Consider the following 23,571-nt stretch of genomic DNA (forward strand, 5'->3'; position numbering starts at 1 on the left):
GTTCGCGCCTCCCATATGGAATTATTGCCTCCGACTTTGACTGGCTATATCTCAAAAAATATTTTGAATTTTTAAAATCTGTAAAAAACATTTTGTAGCTTAGTAAAAACTACATAAAATAAAATCAAATTGTGAAAAATGTGTTTTATCCTCACTATGCCCTTAATAACTAAGCTTGCAGTTGTATTTAAAGTTATTTTTGAATTCAAAATAATTTTAAAGCTTTTACAGTTAAACAAATTCTTAATGGAAAACACATAAAAAAAAAAACACTAATATAGTAAAAATCTATCTTCTACAGTGATTAAACAATTGTTTACTAACTTTCTCCTTTTACTTTCAAATAAATTAAGAACAACCTGTAGGCAACAAATTTTTAGTTAATAGCTAAAAATTTTATGTATAGAATTTACAAGTTTTTGTGGTCATATTTTTTCTCTCAAAAGTATCTTCCCACAAGTTGTTTATAAAATAAAAAGTTCATGTCATAAGAATTAAAAGTAAATTGTTTTCAAAATGTAGGAGTAAACAGAACTTAGTAAATTTTCAAATTCAGAGAAAACTGGCCCAAAACATATGTTAAGATGTTTGTTTTAAAAATTAGTTAAATTCAAAACTAATTGATTTTTTTATTAGTTTTATCAAATTATGTTAAAGTGTATACTGGAAGTATACATTTAGGAGCAAATTTTAATTTTCTTAAAAAAGATAATTTACCCCTTTAAGAACTCATTTGTTTGTAATTTTTTAGATTATGAATTAAACTTAGATTTACTTCAGCAAGTTTTTAGTAACGTTTTTTTTGCCAAAAAGTTGCATTCTTAATGAAAATTGAAATTGTATTTGTATTATTTAATGAACAACTTAATGAATTTAACTCCTGCTACTTTTAATGACATTCAAATCTTTTTTTTTCTTATTAATTGTGTTTTGTTCTAAATATCAAGTTTTTTTTTATTGTTTGATTTTTTTATATCCATTCAAGGTTTACTGTAAATTTATTTACTTTAAGCTGTTAATACTCTTTATTAATAGCTTCAGTAACTTATGCTGACTCAGAGTAGTTTTTTTATCACTCAGGCTGGCTTTTTTTTTCAATCTTTGTCAAGAGCTAAATATTTTTTTAGTATTGTTGGTTATATTGAAACAAGTACTTGCACAAAGTTAAGTAAGTTGTTTTCATTTTGATGTTGATATTTATTCCATTCTTTTACAGTACATAGTTCTGAATTGAAAATGTTAGTTGGATAAAGACATGTGTGTTAGAGCTATCAATCCAAAATAAAGTCTAACATTAAGAAAGTTATTAATATCCACTAAAAACTGATGTTGGAATATAAACTTTGAATAATAATAAAATTTTCTACAAAAAAGTTTCTGAAAGTATATCTATAACGATACACATAAAAATAACTAAATGTGCAGTTGTCTGTTTTGGTATAATTATAAATAGGTCATGGTTAAAAATCAACTAATTATGAAATGTCATAGTCAGTTTCTATAAATGTTTAAGATTTGTAAAAAAATAGTTTGTCTTCAAAATATAATAATATCCATACAACTTTAAGTGAAATAAAAAATAAGAAAATAGCTTTTTGTTTCTTTTAGAATTTCAAAATCAAATTTTAAGTCAAAATGGAAATGGACAGTTTCAGTTCCCCAGCTTATTTTCAAACAAGCAATGATAGAAGGTCAAATAGAGGTAGAGGCAGAGGTAGAGGCCGTGGACGTGGTGGAAACCGTGGAAGAGGTTTTTCAAGAAATTTCAGGCAATCATCTAGAGGTGGTGCTTACTCCAGTTTTCAGAAAAAAGCTGTGATCAATGGTGGTGTACAGCAAAGGAAAAGAGATGGTTTTAAAGTGCAAGCAAATACTAAAAGGGGGAAGTTGATGATAAACAACTTGCATTTTAAAGTTACTGACAATGATATTGAGCAGCTTTTTGGAAAATTTGGAAAGCTCACAAGAGCTTCAGTGCACTACAACAGTCAAGGCAAATCTCTTGGTTCTGCAGAAGTAATTTACATTGATGTTAGGGATGCTGCAAGAGCTATGAAACAATATAATGATGTTCCTCTTGATGAAAGACCTATGAAAATTTGCTTAGTTGGAGCAGATAACCAGCCTTTACCTGCTAATGCAGGCAGTATTGAAAGTAGACTGGGTAAAAGAGTCTTTACACCAACAAGGGCATTTAATAGTCAAAATGGAAGAGGTAGAGGTTCAAGAGGTAGAGGAAGGCTTGGAAACAGAAGCAGAGGAAGAGGTAGGGGACAGAGTAGGGGTACTGGCAGAGGAAGGGGTGGTCGTGGTAGAGGTGGAAAAATTTATAAAGATACACCTGTTTCAGCTGCAGATTTAGATAAACAACTTGATGCTTATATTAACCAAAACTAATCATTGCTTCATTATGTTTGGAATATTATATTTGCATGCAGACTTTGGAATATATGATGTTAACTGAGTGATAAAGTGCTACTTAAGACAAGTTTTATTCTGCTTTTGCATTAAGACTGTTGATTTTTAAGTATTATAATTAAGTTTTAGATTCTGAAATGTGTTTAACAATTTTATGATAATTGAAACTAATGTTTCAATCATTTTTAGGCTTGATCAAATAGTAACAAATGTTGTTATATAAAAAGCTGCTTGTTATAATGCATCAAAGGGATATGTAAAAGTCCATGAGAAGAAATTTGTAAGTTTCAAAACAATATAAAATTTTTAAACCAATAATTAGTCCTATGTTATACTTTAATTCTGTTCAGGGTTGCCACTTTACCTGGAATCCTGGAAAAACCTGAAATTTGACAATTTAGGCAAGAAAAAACATGGAAAAACCTGGAATTTTAACAATTTTCACATGTTCAGTAGTAAAATTTCAATTTGACACAAAAAATCTATCATACAAATAAAAAATTTTTGTCATTACAATTTTTTTTATTAAAAAACAGGTAAGCTATCTTTTTAACAGCATCTTTTTAATGTTTTTATACTATTATTTAACACAGTTTTTTACCTTAAGCTTAACTTTAAACTAAAAATAAACCCAAAAATGTGTACTTTTAAAATCCTGGAAGAAATTTGGAAAACCTAGAAATTTTTTTGAAAAAGCTAGTGGCAAGCCTGTCTGTTTAATGTCTACTTTATTTTAGTTAGTTTATTATATTGCGATGAAAATGCTAATTAATTTTTTTTTTAATTAATAACTAAGCTAAAAGTTTCTTTTACTTGTTATTAAAATATAAGTAAATAGTATTTATCTTTTTCTGTTTATTAAAAATTTTAAGTTTTTAATAATTTTTTACTTTCATTTACTAATTTCTACATTTGATAAAAAACTTATTAAGAAAAATGATTGTTTTTACATATGATTCTTTAAATATTTAAAGTTAATTTCCTTTAAATCTGTGAAGCCTAGGAAAAATTAGGGTTTTTATAAAACATAGAATCCTAGAAAAACCTGGATTTTGACAGTTTAGGCAATTTTTTTTTTTAAACCTGAAATTTTCAGTATTTTTACATGTTAAGTTATGGAATTTTGATAACACATGAAAAATTTATCAAAATAAAAATCTTTAATTAACCACTTTTAGAAAAGCTCTACAGTATCTTTTTATTGTTATATACTATTAAAAATTTTTTTTTTTAACTTAAGTCTAATTTTATACTTATAGAGCACCTAAAAACTTGTTTTTTAAAAACCTACATGAAATTCAAAAATCATTGAAGAAATTTACAAGACTTTAAAATAAACCCTTTAAAAGATCTTTGTAGGATTTCTTAAACTCCAAGAAAATATATCATAAAGAAAGTCTCTTGCATATGTATAAGAAAAACTAAAACAAACTAAGTATATCTCAAAACTTTATGAAGGTTCATATTTTATAAAAAGTATTTTATAATATCAAATAAAGGCCAATTAAGTTGTTGTAAAAATGCTGGACCTCTAGCCATAGTAAATACTATTTAAAAAACTGACATAAAAAAACATGAAAAAAAAAACAGTATTTGTGTTTATTATTTATTACAAAAAAGTTGAACAAAAAAAAAGTTTTTTAATTTTGTTCAAAATTTATAAAAAATTACTCTGAGAAAGTTTTAAAACAATTACTAAAAAATGAAGAAGGAGGAGATAGGTACAGTGCTTATTCACTTATCCAGACATGTTGGGCAAGATTTTTCTGTAAACATGTCGGATAAGCATTTTTCCGGGTAAGTACAAAAAATTGTTTTCTTCATAAAATAGTAAAACTGCTGTATTTTATGCAATGCATAATAAATTATAAAAGCGTTATAGTAAAAACAAAAAGTAATTATGAGTAAAAGATAATGAAATTATAAATAATAAAAGCTAACTTTAAAAAATTATGAGTAAAATATAATGAAATTATAAATTATAAAAACTAACATTAAAAAACTTTTAAAACAAAAAAAAAAATTAAACTAAATAAAAAATATGTAAACCTAACTCTAGTTTTGAACTAAGTATGAATGTAAGCTTTAGTAGTATTATTACGCCATAGTAATGAAGTAAATTTCAGAATTTATAAATACACTAAAAACTTCTTACATCATGATAACTTAAATGTTTGTATTTAATATTGAAATTAAGACTTGTTTGATCTTTTTGCTAATCTAAGCTTGGTTTTTGAGTTTCAAATCATCATTTCTCGGATTGATTTTGATCATGAATGGTATTTATGATTTAAAAATTATTTTTATTTCTTACAATTTATACTTTTTCTTATAAATATTTAGTCAGTCCTTATGCTTTTTTTTTAGTATTTTTCAATTAATTTGAACTGATTAGTATTAATTATTCTCTTTTTGACTCGTACTAGTTTTTATTTCAAGTTTTACTAACTTAACTAAGGCTAGCTTTTTAACCCAAGGAGTGGCAACCCTATCAAATGCTTACTGGGTTAAAGATTTTTAAAAAGTATTAATTAAGTCCAGTTTAGTTTTTAAGAGTGGTAACCTTGAGTATACTTAAAGCTAACAGCTTTACTGCAGAAGATAGGTTGATATTGACAGTTAAGTATAACATGGAACAAACGGTATTTTTTTACTGTTTACAAATTACATTGCCCTTTCTATTTAAATTTTATTTTATATTTTTAACTAATTTTGTTGTTTTAATTAATTTTATTATGTTCATATTTATATTTAATCTTCAAGGTTTAAGTAAAATGACGACTTTAGTGTTTAACAATAAGGATAGAGAGGAATACCTTACTGGTTTTCACAAAAGAAAAGAGAACAGAAAAAAGAAAGCAAAGGAACAAATAGCACTTAAGCTAAAAGAGGAAAAATTGATAGTCAAAAAAAAGAGACAGGAGATAGCTAAAAAGCTCTTAGGTGATTCTGCATGGGTTAGACTTTTTTTGTTTGTTAAATTTTAGAGAAATAATATTGTAAAGTTATCTTATTAATTACTCGAAGTGTATATTAAGTTTTTAATGTTTTTTTTGTTAATTAACGGAATTTGCTTAATTTTTTAAAAATAGACATATTAGAAAAATATTGTTATAATTTCTAAAATACTTGAAACCTTTGTCCTTAAAATCACGTGATAAAAATAAACTTAAATAGCACTGAATTTGTACTATCGATTTAATTAAACTATTGAAACCATATTTTTTGTAGCTTGTTTTGTTGAAGAATTTATATTAATTTTTCAGTGCTTTTTCAGTTATCTGCTTATGTTTGAAAATACTTTGAAAGTACAATGTTATTATTTCTAAATATAATTTATTAAAATATATTTATATCGATACTATAAAGTGTAATATACTTTTTATTTCGAGTTGAAAATGATTTAAAATCAATAAGTAAAGTTTTAAAATTGTAAAATCAAAACGTTTAAAAATAATTTTAAATAAGGTTATGTTTTATTTATTTAAAAAAAGTTGAAATAACATTCTAGTGCTGATTTACTGTGGTTGTAAAACTTCAAAAAACTGCTCATTTTCCTTATTGTTATATTGTTCAATATGTTTAATCATAACTGAACAAATCATTTGTAATCTGTTTGCAACGTATTTACACATAGTTACTTTAAGTGTCATCAATTTACGTTAAGTTTATAAACAATTTATGCGGATCAAATTCATTAGCTGTATAGTATAACTGGGTAGGTGTCAGAAAAGCACAGCATCACTTTAGCACGCAGTGACACTTTAGCACAGTGTGAAATTTTTGCACAGAATAATTTTAAATCTTTAAAAATGCTCATTTAAATAGTGTTTAGTTATATTATAATTATTAAGTTAACAAACAAATAAATTTAAAAACTAGTTCTAACACTATTGAAAGTTTTGTATTAAAAAAATTATAAATAAAGTTTTAACTAGGAGTATTTTAAATTAAGCTGTTTGTTAAGGTTTTAAAACAATAAAACTAATAAAAAATCTAAACGGGTGAAAAAATTGTTGAATTAAGTTTATTTACCCTTGTAGTAGTATATAAATTATTTTTGTAATTAAGCATAAAAAAAGTTGCGAGATGCGTACATTTATAATAAGACATTTAGATTCTTAAAAATGAAATAAGTAAGTTTTTCACTTTTATATATCTCACTTTTTATTAAGTATTTACGCTTTAAGTTTAACCTTATTAAAATAAATTTAAGCCTTTAAAAAAAAATAAAGAATCCTAGACCTTGTATATATACTAGTTTTATAAAGATAGTTTAATGTCGAAAACTTAAAAGTATAAGTATCAAATTATATTCATTTAAAATTATATAATAAAATAAGTTAATAAAATTTATAAATTTATTTTTGTTTTTGTTTTGATTAAAGCTTAAACTTCTAACTGATCTAAAGCTTGATAACTTTTGGTTTACATGTTGCATAGTTCGCTTTTAGATTTTCAAACATAATAGTACAGTAACCTCTCGCATCTTTACGCACTCGTGATGTTACGCACTCTCGTTTAGTTACGCATTTTAGAATTCTAAAAAGTTCAAAAAAGAGTTTTTTTTTTTAATGTTGCACATAATGGGATTATTGCATATTTTTAATTTAAAATATGCTTTTATATGCTAACTCACTTCTCTATATCTTTAGACTTTGTAATCTTATGTTCCTTGACTTACTGATAAACATTTAGTTAATATATCTTTAATACAATGCAAGACAAGTTTATTCTTATGTGGGCAAAGGTCAAATCAAAAAATGTTTCTAGTAACATAAACAATTTCTGTTAAACATTTTCTTATATTTTATATAATTTTTTTTTTAAAGAAGAAATAAATTACAGCACCAAATGCATATTTTTGTAAAAGACTATAGAAACAAATTTTAATATAGACACCACATCATTTCTTAATTGTAAATAAATGCTTAATTATAAGTTGAATTTGCTAAGTAGAATAGTATATAAATGTCAAGTATCAAATAAGTCACATATAAATAAAGATAAAGCAAAAATTAAATTATTATTTTACATAAATTTAAAACTTTTGTTTTTAGTATATGTATAGTTTTATCTCTTGTTTTCATATTTATAAATAAAGTAAACAAATTGTTAAAAGTTGGAAAGTCCCCAGTCTGCTTTAAATACAACCAAAAAACAGTCATTATAGTAAGTATATTTGGTACCTCTCGTATCTTTACGATCTCTCATATCTTTACGCACTTTTTCTGTGGACACAATGTGCGTAAATAAGCGAGAGGTTACTGTTCAAATGTTTTTTAAGCATAGAAAAAAAATTGCAAAATAAATTCTGTGCTAAAATGTACTCCGTGCTAAAGTGACACTCTGTGCTAAAGTGTCATACCGTCTAAATTGTCACTCCGTGCTCAAGTGTTATTCTGTGCTAAAGTGACATTCTGTGCTAAAGTGACATTCTGTGCTAAAGTGACGCCGTGCTTTTCTGACCCGTTCCGTATAACTGTATCTAAAACCTTCTGTGTTAACCATAAAAGAGTTTTCTACATAAAAGTATCTTTTTTACCAATAGTAAAATAGAGTTCTGATGAATATCAATTTTTTCGCTCTACAACAAAACAACTATCATTAACATGTCAAAGCTAAAAGTTATTATAATTAAAGATTTTGTCTTAAATCTTGAGCAGTTGTTAAAAAATATTTATCCTTTGAAATAACCTATTATTTAAATATGTTAAAAATTAAAACATCTCTGCAGAAATTTTTTTTAACCAAAACAAATCTTAAAATATTTAGTTATTTAGAACGATAGATCAATAATTGTTTAATTAAGTACAAAAGAACTTAAAATAACTCATTTTTGTATTTTTTTTGTATTTACTATTTAAATCTTTACTATTTTAAATAAAATTATAACCATTTTATATTGATTTTTGTTATTTCTATTTGTAGAAATCTTAAAATTTGGTTACAATACTTTTGCTTTTTAAAGATATAAGCTGATTTGTAAAAACTTCCATTCAAAAATTTACATAAAAAAACTTTAGTATAATTAATTTTATTTTCCTAAGGAATTGGTTATTAGGTAACCTTCATTTTAATATTTATAAAATCAATGGTAGTTAAAAATTGAAAATTTTTTCATTTTATATAATTATTTTTTTTGTATATTTTCTAATCTTTTATTTTTAACCAGTAGTTATTACGGCCATCATCAACAGAGTTGAGATGTTTCGTGCCATCAATAACAATTAATGAACTCTACCGCAAGATCAATAACAACAGCATCCGAGACAACCTACGACCGAGAAGTTTCTGCGAAGTTCACAACTCTGTTGATAATGGTTAAAACTGACCAAAAAAGCACAGACTATAATCTCACAATAAGCTGACAATGTCTGAGACGTTGGGCTGTGAATGATTTAGCTGTGTCAATTTTTTTAACTTTACCCATCAACGGTCGCTTTAGTACTTAAGCCCGTTTGGTTAGATCTCAACAGCGCCTTCTCGTGAGTGTGCCTGCCTGATGAGTCCTAATTAAAACGAAACCGGTCGTAGGTTGTCTCGAATGCTGTTGTTGTTGATCTTGCGGTAGAGTTCATTAATTACTAATCGTTTATTATTATAGATCTAAACAAAAACACTTTTTAATCAAAGTATAAGAGAAGTAATTTTCATATATTATACAATGTAATTATACAAATAACAAATATCTATATATAATGTAAATACAGGGAACTGTCGGTAAAGAAGAGTGTGTGGAAGCGAATGAAACAACGATGGACTGCGGGAGCGACCAGCTCGTGACGATCGTTGAGAGCGAAGTGCACGACCCGACGTTGATGGGAAGCACTTACATGGGTGAGAACAGACCGAGTTCCGACGAAGAGAGCGGCGGTGAAGACAGTAAGCCAGTGAACGAGGATAAGCAGGATAAAAAAATTTACATAAAGTTAGTTTTTTTTTCATAGTTTTTTTTTCTAGTTATTGAGACTATGTTTTTTATTTTTAGGGATTCAAACGTTAACGAAAAAAAAATGATGCTTTATTGATATTGATAAATTTAAATTATTTTGATATGTTTATTGTTAAGCATATATAGAATATTAAAAAAAATATACAGTAGAGGGATATCAAGTCAAAGATGTACAAGTTTTGTTTTTTGTTCTTCATAACTTCATTATTTGTTTTAAATTAATAAATAATTAATGGAATTTTTGGGATATTACTGTTTTACTTATATTCTACTATAAGTTTGTTATATAAAAGTGTTCCAAAATCGAATTAAAAGATGTCGGATTTTTTTAAATTTTAACTTGTGAATTCTTAAATATCAATAGTATGTATATATGACTTGTGTAAAACTTAAAGGTTAAGACGAATATTTGTATTTTTTAAACTGCTACATTTAACCCTTTTTTACTGGTAAACAGTTTTACTTGATTATGTATCAACTTTTCAACCAGATATGATATTTAAACTTAAATGTTTTTGAACTAAATGGCATTCAATTGATTGTTTGATGTAAATAAATATGTGACATAAATAAAATAATTAGTGTATGAAGTTTATAAATATTCAATTGTTTAAAATGCAGCACATTCATTAGTATTCGCAGCGACAATCCTACGTAATTCACACTACTAAAGTCTCAATTAATCCTTTAAATTTTTTATAAGCTTGTTATTAACTTATAACTTTTAAGTTTTCACCTCTTGTTAAAATTAAAATTCTGGTTGTTTAAAAAAATTTTTTTTTCAGTTTTATAGTAGGTAAATAGTACACTTTGTCTTTAACTTAGTTTTTTTTGACACACATTTACAAATAAAAATTTAGAATATGTACATTAGGTTATTAGTTTGCTAAATAATATTTAAATACCCATGCATATAGTAAACGTTGTTAAAAACTATTATTTATCTATTTTTAAAAATAAATTTTACTAACTCTCTAAGTATTTAAAGCATATACTTAGACAAAAAAAAAACGTTAAATGATGTTAAATCACTACTTCAATAGCTATTTATATTAGTTAATTAAAAAATATAATGAAATATTAATTATATTGATTTTCTTGAAACTATTATTTTTGTTTATTTAGTATTTTATATTCTTTAATATTTGAGATGGATAAGAAAGTTTTAACTTAGTTTTTTTCTCATATTGTAATAGTTTTATGGCAATCTGATATTTTAGTTAACAAAACAACAAACTCACTAGTTATTTCTTTCTTCAGCTGTCTCATAATAAGGTATGTTTTGCAACGGTATTAGTTAATTAATAAATCGAACATGTTAGAATTGAGTACTGTAATTTTAAGCTAAATAAATTTTAATTAACCGATATTAAATTGTTCATTTTTGTAATTTCTAAAGTTGTTTATTATTATCGGAAAAATTAAAAGAACAAATAAAGTTCAGCTTATTGAGAAGCTTTGTATAAACCAGTGAGACTGTTTTATTTAAGTTTTTTTTTTACTTTTGATAAAACTGTTAAATTGTCACTACATACTTTCTTATTTATAAGAATTATTAAAAAGGTAAAAAAATCATATAATAATTTGTTTTTATTAATCGTAAGTTTTAGCATACGAGTTTATGACTAGTATTAATGGTGTGTTTTTTTTAATCCTTTTTAAGCACATTGTTTTACATATTACAAAAGGGATGACTTATATACGTTTTAGAATTATTCATTAAGCTTAAGTTCTAAGTTTTATTTGTAATTTTTACTACTGAAATAAACATTTAAAAATTTTATTGGATTTTAATAACTTTTAAAAAGTCTTTTTTCGTTGTGTGTACAATTGAATTATTTTTTATTTTTTTTGTTAAAATATATGAGTAACAAAAATTAGCTATTTTTTGTTTAAATATCCCTACTTATGTACCATTTTGAAAACTGATTAATTGCTGATAAAAAAAGCTGTGTAAGATCATACAAACTAAACTTGAACATTTTATTTTATGTTTAACAACTTGAATAAAAAATATTTTATTATATTTTATACTGTTTTAAGGTTTGTTATACATTCGGTAGCATTAATTTTGTGTTTCATATGCTTTGTTGAGTATTAAATAATCACATATATACTTTCATATTTTATTGATTATATATTTACAATTTTATTAGGCTAAATTGTTATAGGTGTTAACTACACTAACCAGACATTTTGAATAATTTTGTCAAAAAAGTTTTTAGTTTTTAAAAACTGTTTCAAATTAAGGTAGACATTGTATTTTTCTCACCTAGCTCGGAAAAAAAAATTATAGTAATACTAGTGTTAAAACAAATTTTTATTACATCTTAAATAATTAGTATTTAAACTTATGCAAATTATCTGTAAATAAATTAATTTTGGTTCTGAATTTGTTGTTCTATAATGTAGTTTTAAAAACTGAAGTTTTAGTAAATTATAGTTCTACTAATTGAAATAAAAATATAAAATAAAATAGTTCAATAATTTTATTCAACGAATATTTTGCTATCAACAAAGTTTCATTGTTTATCTACAGCTCTTCAGGGTAGTTGTCTGCAATCTAAATAATTTTCTTGATTCTTTAACAACTTTGGTAATAAATCTGTTGAATATTATCGTAAAAACTTAATATAACTTAAAAATTATTGAGTTTTTGACAAAAAATTACAAAGTTTACTACTTATATTGAACCTGTTATACTTGCAGTATAAAAAGTTTAGATTAGTTTAAGATTGAAAGTATTAACTTAGTTTGTAAACTATAGTTTTTTAAGTCTTAATTTCAAACTTTTTATGTTAAAACTAAAGTATATTTTCGTTAAACTTTTAAACATAGTCTTGAGTACTTTTTTCTTGTATCACTTTTATATTAGATATTGCAAAATTAGATAGAATTTTAACAAAAAGGTTTTAGTAACTAATATTTTGTTGATACAAGAATTAAAAGATATTTTTTTTACTATCACAAATACTAAGGGATGTTTGTTGTTTTGTACTTAAAGAATTAACAATATAATATTTGATAATAAACGCAGGAAGACTGCCAAGAACGTGGCAAAGTTGAGCAGGCAGAAGCAAATGTTGGATTGCACCAGGAAGCACAGGTCTAGTGGTAATTCAAAGAAGGTGGGCAAAAGAGCTAGAAAGTATATTTCCAAGAAACAAAAAGCTACGAGAAAGGCAAACAGAAAAAAGAAGTGAAAGTTGTAGGAAAAAATAGAGCATGGAAAGTTTTTAAAGAATTTATTTTACATTGTGCTGTTTTATTTTTGCAAAATTAGGGAAAAGAGTTTCTTTAACTTTATATTCATGCACTTTTTAAGTTTGTTGTTATTCTAAACTAATGGACCACTATTCTTTTAATTAAGTACCGTTTGCTAGTTTTTAGATTTTTACAAGTTTAGGAAATTTTAAATAGTTTAAGCTTTTATATTTATATATATACATAGCGGTTTTTTGTCTACTAAAATAATAAACATATTTTGATTAACTTCAATTTTATTTAAATAGGTTTCATAGAGAAAGGAGTTCAAAAATAGTTATTATAACAAAAAATAACTTTGACTAATTTATAGAGAATAGATTAATTGTCTTTTAATATTAAACAGTAACTGAGCAAAAAGTTGTATAATACCAAACGTGCTTTACTAACCAAACTAATCAAATGTGTTCATAGAATGTAGATGAATAATATTATTGAGACACGATGTAACAAAAGTTCGAAAATTATGAAAAAGAGTTTATGATATTGGCAACCTAAGGGTCCTTAACTTACTTTTTAGCTTAAAAATAGGTGTGCAAAACAACATACAATATCATAATATTTGTATAAAAACTTACAAGAATGCTATTAACTTTATTGTCAGGATACTGCTGTAATAAATTAATAGATATTTATTATGTTATGATAGGTAATCAACTTTTATTTTACGTTTTTACAATTCATACGAGGTCCAACACATCACAATTAAAAGCCAACCTCAATCCATTTGTTTTACATGTTAACTTGAAACGTTAAGTCTTCTACCTTGTTATGTATTTCCAACTTTTTCAGTATATTAAACTTGTATAATTATATATTTTTATATGAATTAATAGTTCTGAATACTTTATAAAGCTACGATACCTAGTTAAACTAAGTTTAATAACTTATGAAAAAATAATTTGAATGGTATTTTTTCTGTTCTAGTTTTATTTAAATATTAGGTAAATCGATAACATACTCACTTTCTACCCAATTAAAAGTGTGACTTACGTTAAATGCGTACCTTACACTTTTTAGAGAAATTTAGCCTTTTATCGCAATAATTGGTAATCTATATTTTTTTTATTAGAACTAAGATCTAAATAGACTTTGCAGAATTGAAAAGAGGAAGTGTGTATTATTGGCATTTATCATATTAAGATCAAGTTTTTGTTCGTTTAACAACTTTCGATTGTTTTTGTAAAATATTTTGACTTTTTTTCTTGCACAGGTACCTTTAGAATGCGTACTTTATTGATGTCCCTACTTCTAAAAAAAGTTTCATTAAAAAAGGAGTTCAAAAAAAATGATTATAAAAAATAACTTTGACTAAGTTATAGAGAGTAGATTAATTGTCTTCTAATATTGAATAGTAACTGAGCAAAAGTTGTATAATACCAAACGCGCTCTACTAACCGACCATCAACAACAACTACTGAGATAATCTACGACCGAATTAATAAGTGCAATACAGCATAAGCTGTAATCTCACATTTGAGATTATAATGTCTTTGACGCTGAAATGTGTACGGTTTTTTATCTTTTTCTTTCAGTGTTAATGTGGATGATCCCGCTTTGTTAGACTCAACACAGCACTTTCTCGCGACCATGCCTACCTCATGAGTCCTAGTAGTGACGGAACTGGTCGTAGATATTAGGTCACGCGGTACAGTCTAGAACAGGGTTTCCCAAACTTTTTTTAAATGGCCCCTTTAGAGAAATAAAGAAAGCTGTGGCCCCATTCAACAAGATTACTCAGAAGACTATCATTGAAAACGTTTGAGATCTTTTTTTGCTCTTTCCTATCAGCAACTACAGAATATTTAGTATTAGTTTCAAATGATGACCCCATGGCTCGCTGTGGCTCCTTTACTGCTCATGACCCCCTGAATATCTGTCATGGCCCCCGGGGGCAACTTTGGAAACCCTGGTCTAGAACTAGTTGGTTGACGGCGAAAAATATTAGATTTGATAAAGATAGCCGAAACGTTGCTACTAATTTTAAATAAAAGTATGAAATTAAGAGCTTAATTTTTTTCTAAAAAATAATTGAACTTTTTCATTTATTTAAGTATGATAACAAGTTCTCTTTTTTATTCAGCTACATAGGAATATAAGATTTGTTAAAAATTCTATTTTGTACCTTTTAAAACAAAACTCAATTGACCCAAGAGTACTTAAAAGACAAAATATATAAAGTGAAAAAACTGATATAAATATAAATTTAATCGTTTTCTAACAAAATACCTCCTTCATTTTTATTGCTCCATTGAAGTGGGTTAATCCGTTAACACATAGAAACATGTGTTAGTGTAATTAAAGAAAGACACTGTATAATTTGTTATTATTAAAGTGTAAAAAGCAATTTTAATTAAATAATTTAAACCTGTTTATACATGTACTGAGAAATTAATTTAAAATAAACCTTTTAGGAATTGCTCAAGGAAAGCTTACTAAGTTTGCTAAAAATAAACATAATTTTCTATTAAACTAAAAAATACTCTTTTTAAAAGACAGAAGTATTTTTACCTATAAGTTCTTGTTAGTAATTTTCCAATACTTGTAGTTATTTTGTTTTGAAAAAAATACTCCAAACAAATAGTCCTAACAGGCTGATATAAATTTGGAACTTTACTAGCATTATTAAGCTACTAAAGGTGCCACACTATTTGAGTATAGATTTTTAGTATTGCATTAAGTTTTAAAAACTACATAAGAATAGGTAAAAGTTTAAAAATTATATATTTTATAGCAAAATTATTGTTAATTAATCAATAATATGGGTTTTACGAGTTAATTTTCATACCAGGATTTAATATTTGTACAAGGTGTCAGATATGCACGTAGAGTCTTTTTTTTTTTTGCGGTTTTGATTTTTCACGAATCGGCAATTTGGTACTAGTGTCCTTTTTTCACGGATGATTTTTGTCAAAGTAAATAAAACTAAGTGAAATTATAGCAAAAACTATTATAGTTGTTTATTGAACGATAAAAAAAGCACTCAAAAAGTTTAGTACAAGTACCTGGTGTACAAAAGACCAATCAGTTATCGAGTCGTAAAACACAACAAAAATTACAAAATAATTTGTACTAAATTTGTAATATAACTAAAATAAACATAACTTTTGTCATCAAATACCACGTAAACAATATATTTTTGTGTAATAAAATTTACTTATAAGTAAACACTATACTACAATGTGATAGAAACTAAAGTAAAGTCGATTAAAAAATGTTTACGCTGGAGCAGGAAACACATTTTTAGTTTTTTTTTACTGATGTTTTCACAAAAAGTTCTTTGTTTTCATATTTTATTTGTCTTCTTGTAGATTCAAATGTCTAGATTATGCTTTTATAAACTGACTAAAAAAATTTGTAATAAAAAAAAGACATTTAAACTTTTCAAGAAAGTTTAATTGCATATACAAAAATAAAAACTATCTTTTTCAAGTAATTTCACGACAAATATTAAAAAAAATCTCATAAAGTATTATAGTGTTATTTCAAAATTAAAAGCTATGTCATTCTCTCCGAATTGTCGTTTATTGAACGACAAAAAAAGACGCTCAAATATTCGGCAAAAGGACCTTGTGCACAAAGAACCTTTCGGTTATCAGGTTGCACACCACGTATACTTTAAGTTAGCTTGTTTAGTTTTACAAAAGTCACCTGTGCAAAAGTGACGTTCAGTGCATATTTGACTCGTTTCCTTAGTGTTACATAAAAAGATTACAAGTTTGACTGTATTCTGTGCTATTCTATTAACTATTTCTGCTAGTTATTTTCACTAGTTTTCATAAAACATTTTGAGTAAACATTTATTTATAGGAGTTGAAAATAAAAATGTTGTTTTTGAATATTATTATGCTAAATACTAATATCTGTTTAAAATAAACAGAAAATAAAGTTTGCATAGTGTTATAAAACTAGAAATAACCTTTTCAGTAACAATTGTTTAGCAAGTGAATTATCCCAGTTTACACAGTAGTGTGCATTGAAATTATTTTGCAGTGGAAAAAATGTGAGTAAAGTGAATATATTTTTTGATAATAAATTTGTTTTTGTTCTAAAAATAAACTAAACATAACATAAATGAATAGTTCTTCACACTTTATTTTATACTAAGATACCAAAACTTAAACAGTTTTTTTAAATCTTAATTTATATTTTCAATATTTTAGTAAGCAAAGAATTTATTTTTCGCTAATGTAGTGTGCACAACTTTTAAAACGGTTTGAAATCACTGATATAGACCACATAAAATCGTTTGTTGTTGTATGAAGCGTCAGTTTTACACATATTGTGAATTTCTCAAGATTATTTTTTATTTCCTAAAAACTCCTGAAAAGTATTTTTTCCTTGGATATTAACTTCTTCGCGTTTACTTAATTTTAACTCCTATCTTCAACTTTTGATTTTATATAGAAACAAATGATGTTTTTTCAAATTAAGTATTAATTTAAAGTCAACTAATTTGTCATAGTTTAAATCTTAATTCTTAGAAACCCTGTCAAAAATAAACCAATCGTGCAAAAAAATCATCTGAAAGTTGACCATTATTGTTAAAAGTCGTATAAATGTATCACTTATGAGAAAATTTAACAATTTAGACAGTTTATTATAAACATTCCTGATTGAAAATACTTTTAAACGTTTTATTACCTACTTTAGAGTCTTATTTCCTTTAGAACATTTTAACTGCTGACTGTCAGTATTAGTATGTACTACATACTATGTAGCTAATGTAGTTATACAGTTAATGTTTGTAAATTAATACTGTATACAAAAAATGTTTGTTATTATTAATATTTAATTAGTTTATATATAGTTTATATTTATAGAAACTATTAACCTATCTTCTATAAATAATCTTTTATTCTTCAAAAGACTATTTTCAAAACTCTATATAACTGCATTGTTAGTTAAGTTGAGAAAAACGACGTTAGTTTTTAGAAAATAAAGTATTTAGCAAATATTTGTTGTTAAATCCCAACAAACTTGTTTCGTTCAGATCTCTATTAATAAACACTGTTGAAAAATTATTATCTTTCAAAGTTTTATTTTCTTGTAAATATTAATTTTAAAAACTATATAATAAAACATTATCTGTTTAAGCTTCAACAGTTTGTTCAGTAAAGCTACCTTAAACTTTTTTTGTAGTATTTAGAAGAGAAGTATCAAAAATGTTTATTATTATTTTGTTTACACTTAAATAAAATCAGACCAGACTTTTGATTTAAAACTATTTATTTATAAAAGTTAAGTATTCATAGTAACTTTATTTCTAAAAATAGGTTATTGAGTTTTATTTTAATTGTAGCTAAATTTGTTTAATAAAAAGTATACTTACTAAACATTTTTGCCAACTGATTTAATCAGCCTTTAAAAGTAGTTAACAAATTAAATTTTGGCGGGAACGGGTCAGAAAAGCACGGGTGCACTTTAGCACGGTGTGACACTTTAGCACGGAGTGACATATTCGCACGGCTTCACTTTAGCATTGAATGACACATTTGTTTATGCTTATATGTTATGTTGGAAAATATAAAAACAAACTATGCAACATAATACTACAAGCTTTTAATATGTTTCAAGTTAAAGCTTTAACTAAAACTTCGTATTTAATATAAAATTACACTAGTTACTTTATGGCAAACCTCAACTTAATAATAACAATATAAAAGTAATTTTAAGAATTCTATCAAATTATTTTATTAAGATATTTTAACTAACGTATTTAAATATACTATCATATTTTAAACGTTAAACTACTTGTTTAAACCTAGCAACATATACGAGCTCAAGGTTTTTTATAACGTTATTTAATAAGATTATAGCTTAATTTAACTTCAGTGAGCAAAGTATAAATATAAATAAATACTAGTATATTAGTAAATACGTTAAATAAATGTGTAAGATTTATATATAGACTGCAACAAAAGTAAATAGAACTATTTTACAATTTTCTCTGTCTATTTAGGTTTTATATTCTTTTAAGTTTTAAGAAATAGCATAATTTGAAGTTTGATAAGTAAAATTTTAATTTGATTAGTTTAATCCGATTGTTTCAAAAGTGTTTGTACTCATGTTTGCATTTTACCATCTGCCGATATTGCCATTACTTTTATATATGCGGGTTTAGCGTTTAACTGACTTAACGCGTTATTATAAGATAGGTCGTAGATAGTTTATTAAGTTACTTTTAAATTAAGTTGACATGTTAATAAAGTCGATGTATTAAATCCGGATCAAACTTTTACTATTATCTTAATATTTTATAGGTGCTAAACGAACTATTGTTTATTAAAAAGGATTTAGAAAACAGTTAATTATTTAAATTTAGACTAGTTGTAATAAAATCGAGTCAAGGAAATGGTGTATTTACAATTAATAAACTGCGAAACATAAAGACGATAAAAAACTAAACAACATGAATGCCAACTAATCGAATCACCGAATCAAAGAAACAGAACACAAAATTTTCGTTTAAACTAAAGTCTTGAACAACTGAGCAACATAATAATGGCGTCAAGTTATCTGTGCAAAAGCACAGCTAAAATGAGCTCATAACAAATTTAAATAACATGAGAACATTTAATTAATTATAGATTTTTAAAACTAGTTACTATTTAATTTACCAACTTCTTGTTTTTCAGTACTTATTTTTGTTATTAAGTATAGTTTTTCTTAAAAAATACAGGCCACTAAAGATGTTTTCTAACGTTTTGCTACCTACAAATGATTTTTCTAAATATAATTCGAAAAAACTGCCAAACTTTAACTTACAATTCACTCCTTACTTAGATAGTATTTTTATAAAAAATAATTTTGGAAGACACGCTCTTCCTTGAAATCACACTTTAAAGTGCCTAAATTGCATAATAAACAGCATGCTGGTTATATAAATTTAATTTTAAACGTTATATTAAATACAAATTTTACACGCATTTAATTAAATTACTTAAAACTATCGATGGCGCTTAAGTATCACTCCGTGCTTAAGAATCATTTTGTGCAAGAAAATCAATCAGTGATAAAGTTACACTCCGTGTTAAAGTGTCACCCCGTGCTAAAGTGAAGCCGTGCTAAAGTTACACTCCGTGCTAAAGTTCACCCCGTGCTAAAGTAACACTCCGTGCTAAAGTGACGCCGTGCTAAAGTGTCACCCCGTGCTAAAGTGACGCCGTGCTAAAGTGTCATCCCGTGCTAAAGTGACACTCCGTGCTAAAGTGACGCCGAGCTAAAGTGTCACCCCGTGCTAAAGTGACACTCCGTGCTAAAGTGTCACCCCGTGCTAAAGTGTCACCCCGTGCTAAAGTGTCACTCCGTGCTAAAGTGTCACCCCGTGCTTAAGTGTCACACCGTGCTAAAGTGTCACTCCGTGCTAAAGTGTCACCCCGTGCTTAAGTGTCACACCGTGCTAAAGTGTCACCCCGTGCTAAAGTGTCATCCCGTGCTAAAGTGATGCTGTGCTTTTCTGACACCTACCCAATTTTGGCAGCTATATGTATGCAGTATAGTTTATGATGTTCTAGAAATCTGCTTAATTAAAGCAAATTTTATCTATGTACTTACTAAAGTATAAAAGATATATGTTATACAAATTTAGGCTTCAAACTTTCTAAAATTCCGTTGAAATTAAAGTTATAAATATTTATTTACAAAATATAAATCAAACGAAGTTATCTGATACTGAACTTAAATACTTAGATTGAAATAAAAACATCGGTTTTCTTTTGATCATCGTAAGTTAAATATAAAATTAATATTAAATTTGGTTAAAGAAAAGTTTAAAAAAAAAGACTTTGAACAGCTTAACTATGCATGCTTTTACTTATCTATCGTTGATTAATTGACAAAAAAGCGCTTAGAAAGTTCAGTCTAAGGACCTTTTGAACGAAAAAACTTTCGGTCAGTGAGTCTTAAATAAGGATATAATTTAATGTCTTGACAGATTATGTTCAGGTATTTTTATTTACCCTGAAGTCAGTTTACTTGTTAAATATATCTAGTAGTGTGTTGCATAGGTCGACGGCCTTTTACAAGTTGTGTGTCAATATCTTTAGCAAAATTTTTCCGCGGGCCAAAGTTATTAAAAAAAGTTGTAGTAGTCTAAGAAATATATTATTTAAGGCCAAAAACTTGATAAAGTATGCATGCGATAATAAAGCACTATTAATTATTATCTATTAAATAATTAGCCATTTTTACCTTTAATGAATAAATTACACTATTATTTAACATATTTCACTTACATAAAAACATTTTACTGTTGTTTTAAAAAAAGTTGTTTGTTCCTAAAAGTACATCTCAAGCTGCAGTTTTCCGATCCCTGTAGTATTTTAACTAAGGTGTTTTAGTAAAAAATATAAAGTAAATAAAAGAGTAAAATACCTAAGAGATTAAAAGTAACATGTAACGTCAATTTCGCTTTTAATTTCAAATATAAAAAGTCTTGCTTTACTAATACTTTGTTTAAAACAAGTTTTAGAAGTCTTTCTAGCTCATTTTTAAACAATTTACTGGATTTAATCTTTACCAGTTTGAAACAACAAAAAAATCTACTTTAGTTTACAAGTAAATAATTTAAAGACTAAATATCTATCCATTTAGTTAAATCTTTAAGAATTAAATCGTTAAAGATAAGTTGTAGATTAAAAGCAGTTAAAAAAACTTCAGCTACTTAATTTCAATTAAAAATTTTAGCAAAAATAGATGCTGACATCATAACAAATATGTAGTAATACATTATTTAGAAAATATTCTTTTCTTGTTGTTTAAAAAAATCTAGTTATATATCAAATAAAATTCCAATTCCAAAGAACTTAATAAACTTTAGTATTTTCTATTATTGAGTAATTTCAAAAAGAAATAGGGTTGTTGTCATCCCCACCTGAAATAAATAATATATTGCCGCCCACGTACATAATAAAAGTTTACATTTATTCTCTTTTTCTGCTCTTACTACTTAATTATAAAATTGTCGCGTTTTATCTCAATAGTTATAATAGAAAGCATAAAATTTTTGTTTAATTCTAAAATAATTATAACATGTTATTATGGCTGAGCTTACATTTTAAGCACAAGTATAAATATAGTTTTTGTACCCTGCTTAACTACTTGTGTCCCACCTTATGTTTTGTTAATTTTAAGATATAGTTAACTTTTAATTTAAGCTTTAAGGTTTCTTATTTCAATTTTTTTATATTAGATACAGCTAAAAACAGTTAAAGTAAATAAGTTACTGGTCTATTGACCAAATTTATGAGCTTCTTTTTTGTTATAGTGTCTGTTAGATTATATTTTTAGGGTTTAATTAAGTTTATGCACCTTTACAGATTTTAAAAACTTAAACTTTAAAATGTATACACAACAACAAAAACCAAAGTTTAAGTTTTTAAAATCTGTAAAGGTTTTTATGGAGATGCTTTTTCTTGTATATACAAACATATACGTTTGGATATTTTTTAGAGAAATTTAAAAAAACTTGTTTTGTTTTTAAAACATAATCAACTCTTTTAATCGTAGCCAAACTGACGTAACCACTAAAAACAATAAGGTTTATCAAAACATAGGCTACAATAAATCTTTAAATAACCCATAACACAAAAGTATTCAATAAACGATAAGTACTAATGTCATTATTTTTTTTTGTTTGTATACTGTAACAATTTGTTAAAATTAAACAGTTAATATATTCAACATAAAAATAAATAATAGCTAGTTTTGTTTATTTTTAAGCTATATAATTTGTTTTAATTTACTTCCGGCTTGTGATAGACTGATCAATATTTATTTTTTTTAAATTATATTACTGAAAACGTGTCTGTTTAATTTCTAGAATTAAGTTTACTTAGATAGCATACCACCAACATTAAAAAAATATCTTTAAAAACATAACTTATCGGTGTTAATTAATTAAATAAATTTATATGTATAAAACTGTTAAAATATTTTCTTAATTTTTTTTTAATATTTGCTTAAAGCTTTTTACACTTTGAATACTAAACTACTGTTTAATAAGTAATAAAAAAATGTTAAACAACTGTTTATCCTAAATAAGATTTATTTGATTGGTATTTTTTAACAAAATTATTATCAATTTCTTCAAAATCTATATTTATCATTATGTAGTATCAATTTTTACAAAAGTTTTTAAACAACCATTACTTAATAAACAGAAAAAAATACCAAAACTAAAAATGAGAAGTTAAAGATAAATTGAAGGGGTTTTAAAGTTTCTAAATAACTGAAAAAAACGTAAAAAAAAAAAATTAAAGTTTAACAAGTTGTTTTTGATTCTGAAGAAGTTTGAAGTCTTTTTTTAGACTTGTCAAAAGAGAAAAACAAAAGTGCCCTTTTTTTTGGAAACTCACTAAAATGTAAGTAGAACTATAATAAAAATTTGTATTCTGTAAAAAAGGAGCTGTTTAAGTTTTAAACATTTAGAATTTAGCTAATTTTAATGGTTTAATGAAATGATAACAAACTTCAAGTTTTTAGTTTTATTGATAGTTTTATAGAATTAAGTTTTTAAGTTAAACAATTATTTTTTATGATAATACATACATTTTATTCTGATTATGTATCTGTTTATTTAAAATACCTAGTAATAAAGAAAAATCTTCTTTATTAAAAAACGACTAAACATTATAAAAGTTATACAGAGTAGAAAAAAAAAGTTAACATTTATTGATTAAGGTTTAATAGAAGGAAAGAAATCAAAAAAGGTATATACCAAGTTAAAAGAAAACTAAAAAAGATTTTTACTTAGGAAATTGTTTTCATTTGTCATAAACAAGGTTTTTAGTTTAAAAAGAACTTATACAACTTGTACAACTTTTATTTTCTAAACTCTACTATGAATTTTGCAAGCATATTTTAGAAAATGATCGATACATTTCTTTATTAGCTTTTTTTTTTCTTTCTCGATGCAGACTGCAGTTGTGGAA

General features: G+C 25.5%; 2 protein-coding genes across 2 annotated transcripts; both read left to right on the forward strand.

The window, feature by feature from the left end:
- Nucleotides 1–1,612: 1,612 nt before the first annotated feature.
- LOC145842483 (uncharacterized) lies at nucleotides 1,613–2,607 on the forward strand. Its single transcript, XM_082949934.1, has one exon. It carries the CDS (start codon nucleotides 1,636–1,638, stop codon nucleotides 2,395–2,397), a length of 762 nt encoding a protein of 253 aa, XP_082806060.1. The 5' UTR covers nucleotides 1,613–1,635; the 3' UTR covers nucleotides 2,398–2,607.
- A 2,506-nt stretch (nucleotides 2,608–5,113) lies between these two features.
- Nucleotides 5,114–12,832, forward strand: LOC145842697 (uncharacterized). The gene is made up of 3 exons (XM_082950173.1): nucleotides 5,114–5,375; nucleotides 9,132–9,349; nucleotides 12,411–12,832. Exons 1-3 carry the CDS (start codon nucleotides 5,154–5,156, stop codon nucleotides 12,574–12,576), a joined length of 606 nt encoding a protein of 201 aa, XP_082806299.1. The 5' UTR covers nucleotides 5,114–5,153; the 3' UTR covers nucleotides 12,577–12,832.
- Nucleotides 12,833–23,571: the final 10,739 nt, after the last annotated feature.

This window comes from Thalia democratica, chromosome 8 (assembly GCF_965202585.1).
Source record: "Thalia democratica chromosome 8, ktThaDemo2.hap1.1, whole genome shotgun sequence".
In the NCBI taxonomy this organism is placed as follows: Eukaryota; Metazoa; Chordata; class Thaliacea; order Salpida; family Salpidae; genus Thalia; species Thalia democratica.